The 20,283-nt window shown below is 64.6% G+C and overlaps 10 protein-coding genes across 10 annotated transcripts; 5 read left to right on the forward strand and 5 right to left on the reverse strand.

The window, feature by feature from the left end:
• Window positions 1–83: 83 nt before the first annotated feature.
• On the reverse strand, window positions 84–3,158 carry MICPUN_65355 (predicted protein; the record flags this gene model as incomplete). Its single annotated transcript, XM_002500041.1, has 1 exon — window positions 84–3,158. A coding segment is annotated over one exon (3,075 nt), but the record flags the coding sequence as incomplete, so codon positions are not given.
• Window positions 3,159–3,389: 231 nt separating this feature from the next.
• On the forward strand, window positions 3,390–3,809 carry MICPUN_78924 (predicted protein; the record flags this gene model as incomplete). The annotated part of the gene is made up of 1 exon (XM_002499559.1): window positions 3,390–3,809. A coding segment is annotated over one exon (420 nt), but the record flags the coding sequence as incomplete, so codon positions are not given.
• A 958-nt stretch (window positions 3,810–4,767) lies between these two features.
• MICPUN_56100 (predicted protein) lies at window positions 4,768–5,924 on the reverse strand (the record flags this gene model as incomplete). Its single annotated transcript, XM_002500042.1, has 2 exons — window positions 4,768–5,823; window positions 5,880–5,924. 2 exons carry the CDS (start codon window positions 5,922–5,924, stop codon window positions 4,768–4,770), a joined length of 1,101 nt encoding a protein of 366 aa, XP_002500088.1.
• A 271-nt stretch (window positions 5,925–6,195) lies between these two features.
• MICPUN_107746 (predicted protein) lies at window positions 6,196–7,294 on the forward strand. The gene has a single exon (XM_002499560.1). It carries the CDS (start codon window positions 6,510–6,512, stop codon window positions 7,224–7,226), a length of 717 nt encoding a protein of 238 aa, XP_002499606.1. The 5' UTR covers window positions 6,196–6,509; the 3' UTR covers window positions 7,227–7,294.
• Window positions 7,276–8,793, reverse strand: MICPUN_107745 (predicted protein). The gene has a single exon (XM_002500043.1). The coding sequence runs from the start codon at window positions 8,786–8,788 to the stop codon at window positions 7,388–7,390; it is 1,401 nt and encodes a 466-aa protein (XP_002500089.1). The 5' UTR covers window positions 8,789–8,793; the 3' UTR covers window positions 7,276–7,387.
• Window positions 8,794–9,559: 766 nt separating this feature from the next.
• On the forward strand, window positions 9,560–10,525 carry MICPUN_56097 (predicted protein; the record flags this gene model as incomplete). The annotated part of the gene is made up of 1 exon (XM_002499561.1): window positions 9,560–10,525. The coding sequence occupies one exon, from the start codon at window positions 9,560–9,562 to the stop codon at window positions 10,523–10,525; it is 966 nt and encodes a 321-aa protein (XP_002499607.1).
• Window positions 10,526–10,752: 227 nt separating this feature from the next.
• On the forward strand, window positions 10,753–12,672 carry MICPUN_56096 (predicted protein; the record flags this gene model as incomplete). Its single annotated transcript, XM_002499562.1, has 1 exon — window positions 10,753–12,672. The coding sequence occupies one exon, from the start codon at window positions 10,753–10,755 to the stop codon at window positions 12,670–12,672; it is 1,920 nt and encodes a 639-aa protein (XP_002499608.1).
• A 181-nt stretch (window positions 12,673–12,853) lies between these two features.
• On the forward strand, window positions 12,854–13,771 carry MICPUN_79273 (Drug/Metabolite transporter superfamily; the record flags this gene model as incomplete). The annotated part of the gene is made up of 1 exon (XM_002499563.1): window positions 12,854–13,771. The coding sequence occupies one exon, from the start codon at window positions 12,854–12,856 to the stop codon at window positions 13,769–13,771; it is 918 nt and encodes a 305-aa protein (XP_002499609.1).
• An 82-nt stretch (window positions 13,772–13,853) lies between these two features.
• Window positions 13,854–15,089, reverse strand: MICPUN_75586 (predicted protein; the record flags this gene model as incomplete). Its single annotated transcript, XM_002500044.1, has 2 exons — window positions 13,854–14,761; window positions 14,906–15,089. Coding segments are annotated over 2 exons (1,092 nt in total), but the record flags the coding sequence as incomplete, so codon positions are not given.
• An 886-nt stretch (window positions 15,090–15,975) lies between these two features.
• MICPUN_56093 (predicted protein) lies at window positions 15,976–17,373 on the reverse strand (the record flags this gene model as incomplete). Its single annotated transcript, XM_002500045.1, has 1 exon — window positions 15,976–17,373. One exon carries the CDS (start codon window positions 17,371–17,373, stop codon window positions 15,976–15,978), a length of 1,398 nt encoding a protein of 465 aa, XP_002500091.1.
• Window positions 17,374–20,283: the final 2,910 nt, after the last annotated feature.

Below are 20,283 nucleotides of genomic sequence, written 5' to 3' on the forward strand. Positions count from 1 at the left end.
GGACGCGCGCCCCTCCGCACGCAGTCTCAGTTGGGTCTCGCGGCCCTCATCCTCTGCACCACGATGTCGCTCGCGCCCGCGTCCACGGCGCTGATGTCCTGCGGGGTGATGAACAGGTACTGCTTGTCGCAGTTGTTCGGATCCCTGGCGAATTCGATCAGCGCGTCCATGGAGATCTTGCGGTTGACCGCATCCATGAAGACGTCGAACTCGTCCATGGCCCTGAAGGGGCTCTCCACGTTCTCGCCGAGCGCCAGCGTGAGCGCGAGCGTCGCGTAGGAGCGCTCGCCGCCGGACATGGACCGGGTATCCTTCACCGTCTGACCCGCGCCGTTCATTTTCACGTCGAGGTGGAGCTCGGCGTTGATGAAGTCAACCTTGACCTGCCCCGCGTGTCCCTTCTTGCCCATGTGATAGTTGAAGCGGTGGCTCACCTCCTTCTCCACGGTACTTGATGTTTCCTTGAGCATGCGCACGCGCTTCTTGCGCCCCGCGTTGAGGCGGTTGCAAGGGCCTCGAGACGTGTTGATTGTCTGCTCGAGCCTGTCGTATTTTCGCTTGGCGTCCTGGTAGTTCCGAATCACCTCCTCCTCCGGGCGCTTGTACGCAGCCTTCTCCTTCTCGACCCGTCTCATCGCCCTTTCGTGCTCGCGCTCGAGCTCCGACACGGGCCTCTCCTTGTGGTCCTCGCCGAGGTGTCTCATTGCGGTATCCCTGTCGCAGATTTTCTTAGCATCCTCGATGGCCCTCGTTAACTGGACGGCTTTATGGTCCAGTTGCTGCGCGAGCCCCGCGCTTTCATCGCGCACTTCATTGAGCCGCTTCTCGCACGTGTTGACGGAGTCCTGGGCGGTGGCCGCGCCCTGCGTGTACGCCTCGAATTCCCTCTGGAGCTCTGTCTGCCTGGCCATGAAGTTGCCGTCGGCGCACATTTTGTCGAGTTTCTTTTCCTCCTCCTCGCCAAGCCTCTCTGCCTCTTGCGCGGTCTCAAGCGCCTCCTCAGCCTTGCGCATTTCCTCCTCGAGCGGCGCGAGATCATCCTTCGCGTCCGCGAGCATGCGCTCGAGCTCGTCGACGTTATACTGCGTGGGACCGATGCTCTCCTGCTGCTGCTGCCTGGCGTCAGAGAGATCCACTTTCGCTCGGCTGACCTCAGCCCCCGCCGCGTGCCTCTTGTTCGTCAGGTCGCCCGCCGCCTTTTGGATCTTGTGCTTGGCCTCCGAGGCCGCCTTTCTATCGGCGTTGAGCTGCTTGAGCTCGTTGTTCTTCTCCCTGAGCTCGACGTTGATAGACTTGGCGAGGTCCGCCTCGTTCGCGACCAGCCGAGCGTTGTTCATCGACTTCATGGGATAGTCAATCTGAGCCTGACCCCTGCGCTCGAGGACGCGATGCTCGGTGTACGCCCCGTTGACGTTCCGCGCGCGCTCCGTGAACATGACTCTGGCTCCCTCCTCTTGGTTGGCGACGAGGACGGAGCGCTCCAAACCGGTGGAATCCACGAGAAAGTTGTAAACCGCCGGGTGCGTAAACTCGAGAACGTCCGTCATCTTCAGGTACGCGGAAGGCGGGAGCTGGTTCTCGCCCGGGGCGTACGCGGGCGCGGAGAGGTTCACGACGGAGATCATCGCGGGCATCTTGATCCTGTGCCGCATGATCTCGTCGAGCTTGGCGCGGTCCTGCATGTTGCTCACCAGGTACGTGCCGAGGTTCCCGCCAATCTTCTCCTCCACGGCTCGCGCCCATTTCTGATCCTTGAGCTTGAGGAACGCGCCGACCGGCCCGATGGGTGGGACACTGAACGTGCCCGCGGGGACCCCCTTGAGGTACTTGGCAAGCTCGGGCATCTTGGGACCAAACTTGGCGAGAACCTGGTCGCCCTTGAGCTGAGCGGTTTTCAGCCTATTCTCCAGTCTGCCGATGTCGTCCCGAACGTTCCTGATGCGGTAATCAACATGCTGCTCCTTGCCAATCGCGTCCTGTTTGGCGCGGTCGTTACGCCGCTCCGCTTCTTCGGCGTCGGTCTTTGCCTGGAGGGCCCGGTCGAGCCTGTCCTGCGCCTTGTCCACCGCCTGTTGCAGCCGCGCATCCTGCGCCTGCGAGGCCGCCGCGATGGTCATCTGAGCGTCCTGGATCTGAGTCTCAAGAGCCTCCACATCCTGCTGCTTCAACTTGATTGCGTTGGTCTTCGAGATCTTGGTCGTCTCCTTGCTCTTGGTCTCGCGCTTGAGCGTCCGGAGCCTGTTGCGAGCGGCGTCCCTCTCAGCGATCGCCAAGTTGTTCTTCTCAAGTTCGCGATGAAACTCTTCGTTTGCCGCAGTCGCCTTGCTTCGTTCCTCCTCTGCGAGCCGTTTATTCTTGGCGATGAGCTCCTCGATCTTCGGCATGATATCCTCCCTCCCCGCCACCTCCGCCTCGATGTTCGCCTGCTCGGTCTCCAGCTGGTACACCTGCGCCCACGCGAGTCGTTCACGTAACTCTTTCACCTTGTTCTTGAGCTCCTGGAGCTTGGTGAACGAGTTCTTCTCCTCCTCGAGCCTATCGAGCTCCGCCCTGACATCCGGGAGTTCCTTCTCTTTCTCCTTGATGAGGTTGTTCATCTCACTGATCTGTTCCTTGATGTACACGAGCTTGTTGGTGATCTCCTTCAGCAGCGTAGCCTTGGTGAAGAAATCGTACTTGTCCTTTGCCTTTCCGCTGTGAAGGAACTCTCGCGATGAGTCCTGGGACATGACGACGACGGGATTGTTGACGTCGATGTTGAAGTGGTCGGTGATGCGGATGAGCTTGTCGCGCGAGGAACCCACGTCCTTGCCGTCCTTGCCCTTGATCTTGTAGGACGAGGAGTTCTGGGTGATGTGGCGCTCCACGGTGATTACGTCGCCGTAGACGTCGGGATCCAGCGCGTCGTCGCCGACGTTGCGGATGCTGACCTCGACCTTGGCGAAGTTCGCGCCCTCGCGGATGAATCCCGAGATGCCCTTCTCCGCGCGTCGGGTATCCCTGGCACGGACGCCGAGCGCAAGCGAGAGCGCGGTGAGCACGGCGCTCTTCCCGGACCCGTTTTCGCCCACGAGGAAGTTGATGCGGGGCCCGAACTCAACCTCGAGGTTGTGGTGGCACATGAAGTTGGTCAGCTTCACCCGGAGGATGGTCCCGTTGCCGTGGGCCAGATCCCCGGGATCGGGAGCTTCTCTCTTGTGTTTCTTCCCCATCGCTTCGCGTCGGAAGGCGGGGCGCGCGCGCGTGATCTGAGCTTGGCACCCCCGCGTCTTGGCCCGTTTTTTCAAAAATCTCGGACAATCCTCGGGGTGCCCGTTTTTGAGAGTTTGCGTCGGCTGCCGTGGACACCCCGACCATCACACACCCCAACGCGTCTGCCTCGTCGTCGGATGTTCGCCTATAAGTGCTCGGAGTGCTGCGGCGATCCTCCGGGTCGCCCGCACCCCCGCGCGAGCGCCACGCGGTGCGCGCAGGTCCGATCGTACAGGTACACCTCCCCCGAGGACTCCGTGCTGGAGAAGCTGTTCCTCCAAAGGTTCTGGAACTTCGGCGTCCGATTCTTCCCCACCTGGTTCGCGCCCAACCTGATGACCACGGTGGGACTGGTCTTCGCGCTCGGTGCGTACGGCACGCTCCTGTGGCACAGTCCCGACCTGGACGGCAGCCTTCCCGCGTGGGCCGCCGTCGCGTGCGCGGCGATGCTCTTCGTGTACCAGACGATGGACGGCATGGACGGCAAGCAAGCGAGGCGCACCGGCGCGGGATCGCCCCTCGGCGAGGTCACCGACCACGGCGCGGACGCGATCGCCGCGTGCATCTACGGCGCGTTCATCTGCGACTCGTACGGATGCGTCGCGCACGGCGGTGACCTGGTCAAGCGGTGGATGGCGGTCGGTCTGGCCGCGTACAGCAGGATCAACTTCGCCGCGGATTCCGTCACGGCGACGTACACGGGCATTCTCCCGGTGTCCCCCGTCGACTCGCAGGAGCTGCAGGTGCTGGTGCAGCTCACGCTCCTGTGGAACGGGCTGGTGCCGGGGGGTAAGGAGGCGTGGGGGAGGGTGGTGACGCTTCCGTTCGACCTCGGTGATTGGCCGCTGGGTCTCGCGACGGTGACGTTCTTCGGGTCCCTCGGACTGATCTCGCGGCTCATCTCCGTGTGCGCCACGTGCGTCGGCCCAAAGTCGCGTCACCTGCCCAAACGGTCCCCCGCGGGGCTCTACCTCCGCGCGTTCTCGTTCGAGATCGTGCTGACGATCGCCCTGGCGCGCTGCGCCAACTTCCCCGCGTGTCACGTCGCCGCCGCGTTTGTGTTTGGCGAGAAGATGATCCGGCTCATGTCGCTGCGGGTCGCCGACCCGGACTCGAGCCCGAGCCCGCCGTGGTACACGAGCGCGATCGCGGCGTGCGCGGCGATCGTGCCCCCGCGCGGGGGCGGGGCGGTGGAACTCGCGCGCGGCTTCGAGTTTGAGCTGGGTCGCGCCGCGACAGACGTCCTCGCGTGCGCAATCGTGTCGACGGCGGCGGCGGCGTTCGCGGCGTCGTACTGGGCGCTTTCGGGGCAGATCACCGGATGCCTGGGGATGCCGAGGAACCCGTTCGTGCTCGGGAAGCGCAAGACGGGGTGAGGACGAGGGGTGGGGCGGTCGACGGAGGGCGCGGACGCCGACGCTTGAGTTATCGTGAAAGTGTGCCTAGTTTACCAGTGAAAGTGTGCCTAGAAGTTCGCCTGCGCCGCGAAGCGCGCGGTCGCCTCCGCGGATCCGCCTAATCGTCGTCCAAACGCACGTCGTTGATCCTCGCCACCTCGACGAGTTCCTTACCGAAGTCCGACGTCCTCTCGTGCAGCTCCTTGGCCATCGATTCGATCTCCCTCAGACTCGCGCTCGACGCCGTCATGTCGTCAACCTTGGCGATGATCCCCGACACCCGCGCCCGAAGCTCACCCCGCGTGCGCTCCGCCTCGGAAGCCGCGTCGTCCGCGCGTCTCATCGTCTCCTCGAGATCTCTGGAGGACGCATCGGCGGCGGCGGCCGAGGTGGAGCGGCTCGGCCGAAACGCGGCGTCGTCTGCGAGGATCGCCTCGAGCTCGGCGAGGGCGGCGGAGGATTCTACGTGGCTCCTCGTCTCGAGGTCCGTCGCGGGTTTCGTCGACGTCCCGGCGGCGCCCGCGCGAGCGATTCGAATCGCGGCGGACGTGCGGCCTACGCGGGCTTGGGTCGCCCCGCGATGGGTGGCGGCGTGGGTATCGACGCGACCGGGGTCGAGATTGTTGACCTCGAGTTGGGATGGTCCTGGAGACGTGCCCGCCCCGCCGTCCGCATCACCCCCGGCCCTTCGGGCCACCACCAGACGCGGCCGGTACGTTGGCGCGGGCATGCCTCGGGGTCCCGCGTCTCGCACGTGCCGAACGACCGTCGCCGTCGTTTGCTGCTGCCTCACAGACGCGTCGACACCTGGTGGTTTGCCGTACTTCACGTCGTCGTCCTGGATCTGCTGCCTGATTCGCGTTAGGATCGGGTCGTCGTCGTCGTCGTCGTCGTCGCTCGAAGACGGCGAGACGGAGGCGTCGCCACGATCTTGAAACGACATCCGCGATCCAGGCTTCGCCGACGGGAGACCTCTTCTTCGCACTGCGGAGTGACCGAGTGGGTCCGATGTCAAAAAAAGCCGAGGAAATATTTTCAAGGAGAGACCAGGCGACGTCCTGGGCGTCGTAGCCCGCCACAAACTCGCCCTGATCGCGTCAAACTCCGCGCTTAGGACGCCAACATCACGTCGCGTCGATCTCCTTCGCCAGATGGGAAAAACAAAAAAGAAGGACTGCGTCAACCGGGAATCGAACCCGGGTCTTAACCTTGGGAAGGATAAATCATAACCACTAGACCATTGACGCCAGTTGTAGATTCATCGCTATCACCCATTGAAGGGTGACATGGATTCCCGTGTTGCAAGGTTGCAAGCAAGAGCGGACAGTTTCCTCTTTCAACCCTTTCTTGAAAATATATACAGATTCACATTTCTCCTTTCAGATTGTTTTCTTGACCCTGAAATTGCGAAATCGACTCATCTTCCCTTTCAATTTATCGATCATATTTTCAAATGCGGTCGGGTTCCTGAAACTGGCGCCAAACCGAGAATATCCAACGCCCAGATACGCATGCTTTCTCGGTCCTTTATCCTGCCCGAAGGTTGCGAAGGGGCGCAGTGCAGGAGGCGCCGCCCGTCAAAAAAGACGGGCGGAATTCGCGTATTGGAACCAAACGGAGGCGCCGTTCGTATCGCGACACACCGGGAAGTCCACAGTCCGCAGTCAACCGGGAAACGAGGGAAACGGGCGTTTGGCAACCAAAAGACGCAGTTCCTTTTCCACAAATTTAGGGTTGTGTCGCGCGCCTTCGGAGGTGCAGCTCCGAATTCGAGGGTGTTTCGTGTGAACCCCAAAGCCGACCACGCGCGGCAGAAACAGCACTCGTAACGCCACCGAGAGAATGGTCGCCGCCGCGACGATGGCTGCGGACGTGCTCGCGCATTTACCTCCGCGAAAACGCCTGAAGGCGACTGCCCAGATTCCGTCAACGTCAACGAGCGATCTTCCTCCGCCGGTGAGCCTGCTGGCGCTGGGCGCGCAGCGGCTCAAACACGCGCAGGAGAAGGACATGATAACCGACGATCACGGTCGACCGGCCGGCCCGAAGATGAACCCGATGTCCCCGACGACGCTCATGCGGGTGGCCGGCTCGTTTGACAACGAAGCGACGGTTCCGAGCGAATCCGCCGGCACCGTCGCGGCTGACGCCAAGGCTAAGGCGCTGGCCAAGGGCGAACGCGCGGTCGCCGCGCGTCAACTGGCGAACGAGAAGGCGCGCGCCGCTAAGGACGCCGCCCGCGTCGCGGAGGAACTCGCCGATCTGGCGCGAGAGGCGAAGAAGAAGGCGGAGGAGCTGCTCGGGTCGAGAAAGACGGAGGAGCTGCTCGGGTCGAGGCAGACGGCCGGCGGCGCCGCGAGCAAAACCCCTCCGGCGGCGCCGAAACCGATCAGGGTGAAGCCGAAACCGCGGTCGCCGAAACCGCCGAAGCCGCTGACGGACGAGGAGATGGCGATGCGGCTGCACATGGAGATGAACGCCTCGCCGAGGTTCGGGAGGGAGCGGCGCGGGCGCGGGGGTTTGGAGGAGGCGAGGAAGGACACTTCGCCGGTGCGGATCCCGGCGCCGCCCGCGTGATGACGTGATGACGTGTTGTTGTTGTTGTTGTTGTTGTTGTTGTTGTATTGGGTACAAGGAAATGTATTATTTCACGGGATGTAGTTGTAACAGGCTAAAATCGCTGAAAGCGCGTGTTGAGCTTGGTCGTCGCCACGGGCGCGTTGTGTTCCGGCGTCGACTCAACGGAGGTCGGGCATGAGCTCCATGGTCTGCACGGTGATGGCGCGCGTCACGGCGAGCATGTCCGGGCACCCCGAGCCCCACTTGGCGCAGATGATGCACGTCTGCAGAGGGGTGAGCACCTCGTCCACCACCTCGCTCACGAGCACGAAATTTTGCAGCTGCTCGGCGCTGATGTTGGTGCGCAGGTCCCGAATCACGCTCTCCACCCGACACGCGTGCGCGGCAAAACCCGTCAGCGTGAGCTGCCCCGTCCGGTCGAGCACGTCCTGCTCGGTGGCGGCCCCCGCCAGTGTTCCCGCGCCGATGCTCATGAAGTCCACCAGCGTCGCCGCCGGGCTAGATCCCTGCAGCATGAGCGCATCCGCGGTGAGCTTCTTTCGCGCCTCAAAAATCTTGCCGAGCGCCTCCGCGTGGAGCTTCCACTTCGCCACCACCGCCCGCCGCTGGTCCTCCGACAGCGCCATCTCGCGGGCCAAAAAGTGCGCGCGCTTGAACACGCTCTCGGGCTGGCCGGGACCCTGCGCGAGCATGCCCGCGCACGGCGACTCTTCGCCATCCTTGGGCGGGCCCGCCAGGATCGAGTACACGCCCATCTGCGAGCACGCGTTGCCGTCCACGAGGAAGGACTTGAAGTGCTCGGTGAGCTTCAGCGCGATCAGCCTCATCGCCTCGAGACAATCCTCGCTGTGCTCCTTGGCGCCGTTTTTGAGCTCCAGCTGCGCCGCCTGCGCCACGGCGCACGCCTCCTCCTGCAGGGTGGGCAGCTCGAACTCGCCGTCCGAGTCGCACGTGGACACTCGGCTCAGGCGCCCGGCCCTGTGTTGAATCTTGACCGTGCGCCCGTTTTGGAATTCGTCCTCGATCTTCAGGCGCATCTCGTTCTCGCTGTTGTGCCGGTTCAGGGCGACGTCGCTGCCCGCGGGGGAGCCGGGAACGGAGCTTTGCAGCTTGTACTCGAGCTCGCTGTTCTTTATGCTGCACACGCGAAGCTTACGCTCGAGCTCGGACTTCTCCTTGATGAGCTTGACGTTTTCGGAGTCCGCGCCGCTGGTCTTGAGTTGGCACTCCTCGAGGCCGGTCTGGGACTTTTGCAGCGCCTGTTTCAGGCGCTTGACCTCGTCCTCCTGCTTGGCGATCTTATCACGGAGCTCCTTGTTTTCCTGCTCGAGGGTAGAGACGTGATTGCGATGGCGCTCGCGGCAGCGCCTCTGCGCCTGGAGGTTTGCGTAGCGCTGGCGCTTGCGTCGAGCCTCCGGATCGTTCGGATCGTCGTCGGATCCGCCCGGGATTAAGACATCGTCGGAGCTGTTCTGGGAGGTGTTTTTCTTCTTCGAAGTTTTCTTGGCGGTCGCCTTTGGCGCGGTATCGATCTGCACCGGTGGGCCGAGATCCATCATGTCGGCGGTCACCGGGGGCGTGTTTAGCAGCGCAGTGAAGTCCACGCTACCGAGCGACCACTGGCGCAGGCCATTCACCGCCTTGTTGGGGTTGGAGTGGCCATTCCCGTTACTCAAAATCTGAGGGGCTGGTGCGTCGTTGGAGGCATCCACGAGCTGGATAGTCTGGTTTCCCGCCGCGGCGAAGGGCGCGCTGTCGATGATGTCCGTCAGAAACTCCTGAAGCACATAATCGTCCACAACCGCGGCGCCTTGTGCGATCCTCTCGTATTTCGGGTCGCTCCTGACCGTGGGCATTGCGTCACCTCGCGGAAGGATAACCTCGCAGAGGGATTCGCAAGCAATTTCTCCCGAAGGAAACCCTCGCGACTGCGACGGGGTCGAGGCGGGTTTCTCCCGCGCGCGCTCGCGCCGCAAAACACCGAGATCCTCGAGCGCAATAAGGGTCTCGCGCCGCAGGGAAGTGCCACTCCAGCCCGTGCGGGCTCGAATCTTCCGAGGAGAAGCGAAAAAGAGCCCCGCATAATAATAATATCAATCAACTTTCCCGGGGTTTCGGCGTGGCACTTTGATCGGGAAATCCCGGTAAAATCTCGAAGACTTTCCTCATTATCAGCCACGGAACTTTCTCGTTTGTTTTTGCGTGCACTCCGACTGGGCAACCAGTCAGAGTTTGTTTCTCGCGAGGCAAACCTTATCATAAATTGGCCAATCCGAACGGAACCGACGGTTCATTCCCAGACGGTTCTTTCGAAGTTCGTTATTCGTTTTATGCGGGTTGCTGATCGATCGAAGCCCGTAGCAGCTCCGGCGAATTCAGCTCGCGTTGGCAGGCTGGCGCGCTCACGTGACTGCGTGAGTGACCTCGTCACCGTGGGAAAAGGATTTCATTTCGAGGGCGCCCGAAGCCACAGTTCAGCGGGGGTCCAGAGCGCTCGGACGGGCCGAGCCCGGTGTGAATTCACGCGCGGGCTAGACTCGGAGCTCATACTCGGCGAGCGCATCGCGAGGTCGCGGTCGGAGCGGAGAGAGAAGGGAGCGCGAACGGAGAGGGCGGTCGCCATGGGAGCACCGGCAGGCGGCGGCGGCGGTGGTCGCGGCGGTGGTCGCGGCGGGGGCCGGGGCCGGGGCCGGGGCCGAGGCGGCGGCGGCGGGAAGGGCGGCAGGGGCGGCAAGAAAGTCTCCACAAAGAACCAGATGAGGAACATCCAACGCCTGCTCAAGCGCGAGGGCCTGCCGGAGAAGCTGCGCCTCGAGAAGCAGCGCGAGCTCGAGAAGCTGGAGGGCATCTTCAAGGAGAACAAGCAGGCGGAGAGAGAGCGGAAGATGGCGGTCAAGTACCACAAGGTCAAGTTCTTCGAGCGCGTCAAGCTCACGCGAGCGATCGAGAAGCTCGAGAAGGCCAACCCGGACGAGCGGCGGCGACCGGACGCGGTGACGAGGGAGCTCGAGTCGCTGCGGGACGACCTGCACTACGTGACCAACTTTCCAAAGGGGTACAAGTACGTGTCGGTGCTCAAGGGAGACGCGGAGGACGACGCCATCAAGCGCAAGCGGGAGAAGCTGAGGCAAATCATCAAGGAGCGCGGGCTGGCGGACGCCGCGCTGGCGGAGGCGAACGAGGGCGGGACGGACGTCGCGGCGGCTGCCGCCGCTAAGAAGGATGACGGAAAGGAGAAGGATGACTTCTTCATGGAAAGCGACTCAGACTCGGACTCGGACTCGGGCTCGGACTGAGACGGGATAAGTAGCGGTAGACGACGACGAAATGTAGGTGTGAGCGTAGCGCTGTTGAACGCGTCGCGCCCGGAGAAGCGACCGTATGTGACCGCATCGTCGCTCCGCGCCGTCCAAACAGCTGAATTTTTTTCTCGGTCGGTCCACGCCACCAAGCCTGCCCTGCCCGGCGACGAGATTCACACTTCTCTGCTGCGCGGGAGCCTCTCGCTTGGCGAGGGGATCACATGTTCGGCGGGTCGATACGGCCCGCGTCGATATCTTTCGGTGTCGGCGGGGATATTCGCCCCGCGTCGAAGCGCGGTTCGAGCGCGGTGCCGAGGAGGAGCGGGGGATCGGTCGAGACGAGGATGGAGGGTTCGCGCGCGGGCGCCGATGCGGACAAAGCCCCGGCCTCCCGCCCACCTCGGCGCGAGGAGGACACCGTGAACCTCTTCCGTAACTACGAGCTCCGCACCGCGTTCGCGCCCGCCGAGCGCCGCCGTCTGCCCACCACCCTCGTCACCGGCTGGCTGGGCAGCGGCAAGACCACGGTGATGCGTCACGTGCTCGCGAACCGCCAGGATCTGCGCGTCGCCTGCGTCGTCAACGACTTCGCCGAGCTCAACATCGACGCCGAGCTCGTGGCGAGGGACGACAACGGCGTCATGCCCGGCAGCGGCGCCGGTAAGAACACGCGCGGCGTCGTCGAGCTCACCAACGGATGCCTCTGCTGCACCCTGGGCGGCGAGCTCGAGACGGAGGTGTGGCGCATGCTCGACGAATCCGCCAAACACGGCGAAAGCGTCGCCGACGTAGACTACCTCCTCATAGAGACCTCCGGACTCGTGGACCCCACCGAGACGGTGGCGTCCCTAGACAAAAAGTTTGGTAAGATGGCCAGGGTACGACTTGACGCCGTGGTGTGCGTCGTGGACGCGGAAGCCGCCGCGTACGGAGCCGCCGGGTTTTACCTCGACGGCCCGGACGCGTGGCGAGCGCAGCTTTCCGTCGCGGACGTCGTGCTGCTGAACAAGACGGACCTGCTCGAGGGGAGCGAAAAGAAGCTCAAGCTCGCGAGGGAGTTTGTGGGCGAGCACGCGCCGGACGCGAGGGTGGTGGAGTGCGAGCGCGGGCGAGCGCCGCTCACCGCGATCCTCGACGTGGAGTTGACGGCGCAGCCCGAGGGCAAGTTTGGGCACGACTGGGACGCCGCGGCGCGGCCGTTCCTCGTGTCTCCCACGGGCGAGGGGCTACGGAAGCCCGGCGATCGCCCGAAACCGTCCGCCGCGGGGGGTGGGCCGTTCGTCATCGACCCCGCCAGGCGCACGACGCACGCGCCACGTGGACCAACGGGGAGGTCGCGTTCGGACGGGTCGGACGAATCGGGCGCCGACTTTGGCTCGGTGGCGTACGAGGGCGGGCCGACGTCGCTCGCGTCGTTTCAGGCGTGGGTCGCGTGCGGAATCCCGCCCGGGGTTGTCCGCGCGAAGGGGTTCGTCACCTTCGCCGAGGAGCCCGGGGTTCAGTACGACTTTCACCTGTCCGGCAGGCGCCGCGTGGAGATTGAGCCGAGCGAGAACCGGGGGCCGCCCGGGTTTGAAAGCGCGTTTTCAAAGACGCCGGCGAAGACTCGATCGGCCACCAGGCTCATCCTCATCGGCCCGGACATCGACCGGGACGTCGCGCTCGCGCAGCTGGGAGATCTCGAATCGCCGCCGCCTCGTTCCGGCGATCTCGACGTCGCCGCCGCCCTCGCGGGCGCGCGGGAGCTCGTCGGGTCAGACCTGAGGCTCGAGTGGGTGGAAGCCGGGGACTGGTGCCATCCGCTGGCGGCGGCCACTTGCGCGCACTTCAGGCTCACCGGCGCGGCCGCCAACGGGCTCACGGTGGATGAGATGGAGCGCAACCATGGCGTGGACATGAACGCGGTGAACCGCGATCTGGTCAGGGCGCTGAACTCGGGCGGGGGCGGGGTGGTTGTCACCGCGGCGTCTCGATCCGATAAGTCGACGTACTTTGGCTCGCCGGAGACGGTGGTGAGGGTGTCTCTCGTCGGCGGGGAGGGCGCGCTCGGGGAGTCGTGGTGGGAGAGGGTTCGCACGGCGAGCACGACGGCGCTTCGTCGGCACATAGCGCACATTCCCAAGTGTAAGTGCGGCTTCTGAAACGCAGAAGGCGCGCGTTACAAATTCCATGAAAATTTCCGAACAACCCCGCCAGCGCAAAAAATAGCAACACTTCTCGTGCGCGATCGTTCCTCGTCCAACCTCGTCCGCCATGGCGCCGCCCTCGTCCGCCATGGTCGGGGCCTTCGCGGCTGTGTTCTACGGGGTAGTCGCCGTCGCGATGGGCTTCATCAACAAGGCTGTGATGAGCGTCTACGGCTTGGAGGAGAGCAACTTCCTGCTGCTCTGCCAGATGGCGGTCACCGTGGCGGTACTCTTCTTTCTGCGCGGTGCCGGGAGGGTGCAGTTCGCGCCCATCAGCCTCGCGCAGGCCAAGAAGCTGCTCCCGGTGGCGATTTTGTACAATGCGAACGTCGCCTTCGCGCTCGCCAGTCTCGCCAAGGTGAGCGTGCCGACCTACAACACGCTGAAGCGGCTGACGCCCGCGGTGGTCCTCGCCGCGAACAAGGCGCTGCGACTGAGGCCCGATCCTTCCAAGGAGGTCGTCGCGTGCATCGTCGTCGTGGTGCTCGGGTGCCTCATCGCGGGATACGGGGACTTGGAGTTCGATCCCAGGGGGTACGTGATGGGCCTCACGTCTTGCGCGCTGCAGGCGAGCTACCTCCTGGTGGTGGAGAGGACCGGGGCGGAGCGCGGGATGAATTCCATCGAGATCATGGTGTACAACGCTATGCTGTCGTCGCCGCCGCTGTTTCTCGTGGTTCTCGCCACTGGGGAGCTCGGGTCCGGAATCGAGAGGTTGAGTGCGATGTCCGGGGACGTCGGGTTCGTCTCGGTGTTCGTCCTGGCGCTGCTGGCGGGCATGCTGCTCAACTACGCGCTCTTCCTCTGCACTTTGACCAACTCGGCTCTCACGACGACGGTGGTCGGGGTGCTGAAGGGCGTGGTGAGCACGGCGTTGGGTTTCTTCCTGCTCGGCGGCGGGGTGGATCCCAGCGTCACGCACGTGATGGGCATACTGACGAACACCGTCGGGGGAGTGGCGTACTCGTGCGTGACGTACAGCGAAAAGCAGGCAAAGCGGAGGATGAAGGTGAAGAACAGCGACTTGGACCTCGCGGGTTCAGAGGGGAAGTAGACTAGTGCTGCGTTTGTTCTCGTCAGCTTCAAGGCGAGGGCTCGCGTGCAGTAGCGAAGTAGTTACACAGTACACACAGTACTCAGAACACCCCGGGGACCCACACGTTGGGCACTCGTTCCTTAAGTCTTCGCCAGTCGTCCCCGTATTTTTCAGAGCACCTTCGTTCGTCCCTCCCCGCCCTGTGCGTGATCATGGCGAGAAAGAACGCCGGGTAGAACCAGACCACGGCGCTCTGCCACGGCCACCGGTCGCACGCCAGGGCCCACGCGCACGCCATCGCGAGGTCCGCGGTGTAGTGAATCTTTCTCGCCATCCCGACCCATCCGCTGGCGAGAAGCGGGAACCCTCGTGCCGTAGATATCGCGACGGGCGAGCGCAACTCGCTCCAAGGGAGCTCGGGGAAGGCGTACGGGCGCTTTCCGAGGCCCACGCCCAGGTGCTTCGCGCGAAATCGCACGCGCTGCGCCTGCGAGGTGTCCCAGACGTAATACGCGGAGAGTAACAGCGCCAGGACGAAGGCGAAGCGGGGCGTCGTCAGCCTCACGTCGTTTTTCGCGACGAAGAAAGCGTTGGCCGAGTACACGAAAGGAACGCCCGCGAGGTTCCAGAAACACAGCATCCACCCGAACTTCTCCCTCATGACGTCGAACGTGAACGGGACGCACGCCTCGCCCTTGTGGCACGCGTTGGCGTACAGCCAGTGCGCGAACAGCAGGAGAAACGACGCGTTCGAGATACGACGCCGCGGGCAGAAGAAGAACAAGCCGATCGTCCCAGTCCCGTCGTCATCCATGGCGTGCTCAAGGTTATGGTCGCCGGCTCCCGCGAGAGACGCGGCCAGCGTCAGGATGAAGAGCGTCGCCCAGCTCGCTCGAAGTTCGGTGAACAGCTTCCAGTCGAGCCTTCCCCCGAACGACCGAGGGTTTGCGACGACGCCCATGAAGACGTCGTACACCGGGTTCGTTAGCTCGTCTTCGACATCGGCGTCTTCGACATCGGCGTATTTGTCGGCACCCTCGGCACCCTCGGCACCCTCGGCACCCTCGCGCCCGCCGCCTCGTCCTCCTCCTCCTCCTCCTTCTTCAACTCCGCCGGTCACTCGCAGTCGCCACCTCCGTCGCCATCGCCGACTTCGATGGTGAAGGTAGAGCCCGACGGAGGCGACGTCGGCGACGACCACGGCGCACGTCGCGAGCTCGCCCCATCGACTGGCGATCCAGCGAAAGGGCGCGTCGCCGAAGAGGAGGAGCGTCGCGATCAGGCACGCCTGCGTCACCCACCACGCCGCGAGGGCGTTGCACTTGTACCTCAGCCGCGTCGTCGGAGGAGGCGGGGCGGCTCCTCGGGAACGGTTTTCGTTTTGGTTTTCGATCGTCCGCGCCTCGCCGATTTCGTCTTCGTCCGTTTTCGTCGGAACCCCCGCGGCGGTCTCGGAACGGTCGTCGTCCGCGCGCCCCGCGACGTCGCCGCCTCGAAGCGGGTAGCCGAGGACCACCGGACCGGGGCACGCGAGGGCGAGGCCCACCTGCGCGCCGAGCCACGCCAGGTACGCCGCGAGCGCGCCGGGGGTTGGCGAGGCGAGCCTCGCCAGGTCCCGCCCCGCGCGGCGCCACCCGTCGAGCGTCCTCGGGAGAGGATACAGCGCCCCATCGCTCGCGGCGACGCACAGGAGGACGTAATAGACGGTGACGTGGCTGAGCAGGATCACCGCCGCGGCACCGGACGCGCCGCCGAACTCGAGGTTAGCGCGCGCGGGGCGCTCGCGCATGGCGCCGCGAGCGGGTCGTTGTGGCGACGCCCGCGCGGGTCCGAGGTTCGAGCTGCCGAGAAGGTTATTTCTTGGACTGGAACGCGCATCGAATTTCGTGGAGACCTGGGCTCGACTCCCAGTGGACCCCTCGGAATTTTTTTTCGATGTTTGATGTTTGATTTGTGGGAGACCTGGGCTCGACTCCCAGTCATCATGATCAGTGGCACCCTCGGATTTTCGATGTCTGAGATTTCGCCCGGGCTCAACACGCGAACCGCGTGCCCCGGGATCGTCGCGACGAGGGACCCGGAGAGTGGCCGGTGGGACGTCGCCGCGGCGTGCAGGGGGAGCTCAGGTTCTCGTGATACGCGCGGTACTCGTAACTACTTTAACAACTCTTCGCTAACGAATCTCCGGAAAAGTAAGTGTATTTGTCTCACGGTTGAAGTTTTCAGGCGGTCGAGGCGGCCGCGGCGGCCGCGGCGAAGAGGTACTCCTGAAGCCTGTCAAGGCGCTCCATCGCATTAAACGCGCGCTCCACACACAAATTAAACTCGGGATCCTTGCCGATCCTTCGCATGTGGGACGCGTGGAACTCGTTCATCTCATTCACGGACGTGGGGAGAGTGGTGTAGGCGCGGACGTGGTGGGCGAGCAAGCGCTCCTGGGCATCTGCGGCAAACCTCGCCGCTCGATCCTCCATGATGATCTGATTCGGATCGTCCAATGCTCCGTGCTTTCTCTGCCTGTCCGGTGTCATTTCCACGTGACGCAAACAGGATTCGAGACGTTTGGCCTGCTCCGGACCGAGGTGCTGGAGGTTGTACTGGATCTTGAACTCCTCGATCCTGGGGCCATCTTTGTACATATTCCACAGGTGGGAGCTTCCATCCTTGTTCACATATAGCTCCCATTTACGCTTCGGGCGCACGGTCAAGGTCGGTTTCATCCCGTCGGTACCCGCGGCAGTGGAGACGATGATAATGGGGGAGTCGTTCCAGTGGATGTAGTACAGCAGCGTGGCGAAGTTTATCAGGCCGGGCACCGAATGAAGATAGTCGTGCGCCACGGAGATATCTGCTTTATGCTGATTCTTGCTCGCTTTCCTGAGGGGGTGAGTCCTATTGGGTTCCTTCCCGCACACCTTCTTGTGACGCTTCCAGTCCGCCTTCTGGCATGCCCTGCAGCAGTACGCTGCGATGTTGCAACCCGAGCAGAACTTCTTGCGGGTGTCGATCGGAATGGACGCTCTACATGCCACGCAGAGGATGTTAGCCGTCGGTGTCGGCGGCGTTAAAGCGACGTCAGTCGGGAGTTGCCGGAAAGTGACATGTATGTCGTCAACGAGGAGCGGACCGTTCCGCGCGACCCGTCTGAGCCTTTCGGCGAGCAAGTGCATCTGCATGCTCTCCAACTGCAGAATGTTGGGCTTGATGTCGGGGGGTTGTGTCATGAACAAGTACTGGTTCTCGATCGCCCTGTCGTTCCACTGCTCACACAGCAAAACATTCCTCTCGAGTCCATTGCCGTGAAAGTACATGTTCGCGAGCTCGTGTTGCGCCGCCGCCACGTTCTGCTCGGCGGACATGCGGAAATACTTCACGGCGATGACGTCATTTATCTCGATATTCGGCAGTGTCCACCCTGGCACGTCCCTGCTGGAGTGCATCTGACCGAATATTAACTGAGCCTCTCGGTCACCCGAATCTGCGGCGTCCCTGATGACCCGCAAGGCGGAGATGTCCTCGTCGCTCACGGTGGTGCGGGGAGCTCCGTTCTTTTGCGTCTCGAGGCGATGCTTCAGGTACCATTGGATAGCCCCATCGAGCTCAGAGCCTCGTAGTACCATATCGCGTGTCGCGCGTGTCGTTGCTTGTGGGGCGGATCTGATGAGAATGAGGCGACTCTCCGTTTACCTTTTGGATAGCCAAAACCAAAAGGCGTTTTTCTCGGAGCGGACAAAAAATGACAGCTGCATCACACCTGTGAGCTGCGAGCGGCGGGCTACCGCCCAGGGTTTGTTAGGGTCTCGTCGACACAAAACGACGCGATGGAGGAGGCGAGAGCGCGCACGGCGAGCCGGTCGCTCGCCGAGCGCCGCCTGGCGTGGGCCGACGTGTGCGGCAAGGTCCAGTACGAGGGCCTGGCCGATACGGCGGCGGCCCAGGACCTGTGTCGCGTCGTGTTCGCCACCGTGCGCGACTACCACGACAAGCCCAGCCAGAGGGCGGTGGAGCGCGCGATCGTCGCGGCGCTCGCGCACGCCGACTTCCTCAAGGCGTTCGCCGGGCTGGTGGTGAAGGCCGGCGATAAGGCCGGCGAACTTGGGCGATCGCAGAGGCTGGTGCTCACGAGGTGGTCGTGCCTGCTGGTGGACGCGCTGGACGTCGAGGAGCACGCCGGCGCGTTCGCGAGGATCGCGCAGACGCAGGGTGCCCTCGCCGCGGCGTCCGCGCTCGCGTCCGGCTCCGAGACGCCCCCGCCGTGCTCCGCGTTCCAGCAGCTCCTCAGGAGGAAGGGCCCGACCCTGGTGCGCGCCTACCTGGCGCAGCTGGGCGACGGGAGCAAGGCCATGGCGGCCAACGCGCCCGTCGCCGCGTGCGGCCTCGCGACGGAACTGCTGCATCACTCCACCACGACCGCGTGCTCATCCCCGGAGGTGGTCGCCGAGGTGAGATCGCGCGCGATGGACGCGTACACCCGCGTGGTCCTGGGCGGCGACGCCAAGGCCAAGCTTCCCCCCGCGCTTCCCTCCCTGTTCCACCGGCTGGTGGCCACGATGAGTCCGGCGGAGTTTGAACACGGCGCGGTGGCGCACAGCTGTAAGCAACTCCGCCGGTCACCCGACGCCGTCCTCGCCGCGGTGGCTTCCATGCTCGCCCACGCGCCGTGCGCCAACCTCGACGCGCACATGGGCGAAGAGGCGATGAGGGAGTGCGTGCTGGCGCAGGTCAGGCACGCCGACGAGCGGCGGAGGGCGGTCGCCGTCGGGTGCGTCGCGGCGATCGCGAACGCGGGCGCGACGGTCGCCGCTAAAAGGTACTTCGACGCCATCGTCGCCGAGCTCGGGGATCCGAAGCGACGGCCGAAGGAGTGGCAGGCGCGCGCGGGGCTCTTCGCGGCGCTCGGTGCCATCGCGAGGCTGGCACGAGCGCCGGGCGGCGACTCGAACGACGACGACGACGGGGGCGACGGGGGCGACGATTCGTTTGTGGGGTCGATGGCTCGCGAGGCGTGCGCCGCGCTGGCGAGTTCGCTCGGGTCGGAGGCGCAACGCGACGTCAAGGAGCGTATCACGGACGCGCTCGGCGCGTGGCTGACGCACCTACCCGGTACCCTTCCCAAAGACGTCGCGGACGCGCTCAAGGGTGGGATCAAGGACGGCAAGGACGGTCACGGTAAGCACTGCCTCCGCGTCCTCGTTTCGGCGATTGCGGCGAACGGCGGGTTGGCGGGCGGCGCCGGGTCGCTGGTCAAAACGGTCGCCGCGGCGGCCAAGGCTGGCGCCGCGAAGCCGTCTCAGCGCGCGGAGGGGGCGATGTCGCTGTTCATCGTCGCGACCGCGTCCGCGGTGGACGACGACGCCGGGAGGGACGCGACGAAGGAGGGGGTGTGGACCGACGCGATCAAGCCGGACGCGTCGTACTTTGACCCAAAGGCGGTGGCCAAGCTCGGCGCCGACGACTCCGAGGTACTCGCGCTGTGTCTCGCCGCGCTGCTCCGCCACCACGGCGCGCACTTGACGAGGGCCAAGTCCGAGGTGGAGGCCCAGCGGGCGCTCGGGCTGTTGCTGCTGCACCCCGCGAGCTCGGTGCGGGTCGCCGCGAGGGAAGGGGTCGCGGCGTCGATTGAAAACGGCCGAGACCCCGCGGGGCTCCTCGACGCGCTTCGGCACTGGATGGCGGCGGCGGAGACCCCGGGGGGGTTTCCCGCGCTCTCGGTCACCGAGGGCGGCGGTGGCGACGTCAATTTCGCGGCTGCGAGGTGCGGGGAGTTCCCGTCGCGGCTCGCCGGCGCCGCGCTGGCCGCGTTTTGCGGCCTCCCCGGGCGAGCGGACGAGCGGACCTCGGACGAGTCCCGGTGTCCCTCGGTGCCCGCGTCCATCGCGGGGCTCCTGCTGCTCACCGCGCACCACCCACTGTGCGCGGCTCCCGACGGCAGGCGCGCGGGGGCGTGGGAGGCGCTCATGGCGCGCCTGGATGCCGCCGCGGAGAAGGAGATGGGCCCGGACCCGCGGGCTGGGCTGGCGAACGATGCCGCCGCGAAGGAAATCTGCGCCGTCGTCGCCGGGGAGAAGGGTCTTCGATCGGAGCTGCGGTCCGATCGCGAGGCGGCGGTGCGCGCGGCGTTCGCGGTGGCGCGGCTCAACCCCGCGGTCGCCCTCGACGCGCTGTTGCCCGTCGCGAAGGATCTGTGCGACGTCGCGGAGCACGACGCGATTGGACCAAACGAGATTAAGATTTTCAACACTCAAATCGGCCGGCTTTCCACCGACCCGGTGGACGTGTTCAAGGCTGAGGTACGGGTCAACGCCAACGGCCCGAGGAAGGCGAGGGGCAAGTCTCGCATGGACTACGGCTCCGACTCCGACGACGACGCGCCCGTCGCCGTCTCTTTGCGCCCGAGCCAGATGGCCGGCGGCAAGAAGAAGGGTCCCGGCGCCGGCGGGGCGCCGAAAGAGATGACCAAGGAGGAAATCGCGCGTCAGGCGCAGATGAAGGAGGAAGCCGCGGTGCGCGCGGGGGTCCGGGCGCTGGTG

This window comes from Micromonas commoda, chromosome 2 (genome assembly GCF_000090985.2).
Source record: "Micromonas commoda chromosome 2, complete sequence".
Taxonomy (NCBI): Eukaryota; Viridiplantae; Chlorophyta; class Mamiellophyceae; order Mamiellales; family Mamiellaceae; genus Micromonas; species Micromonas commoda.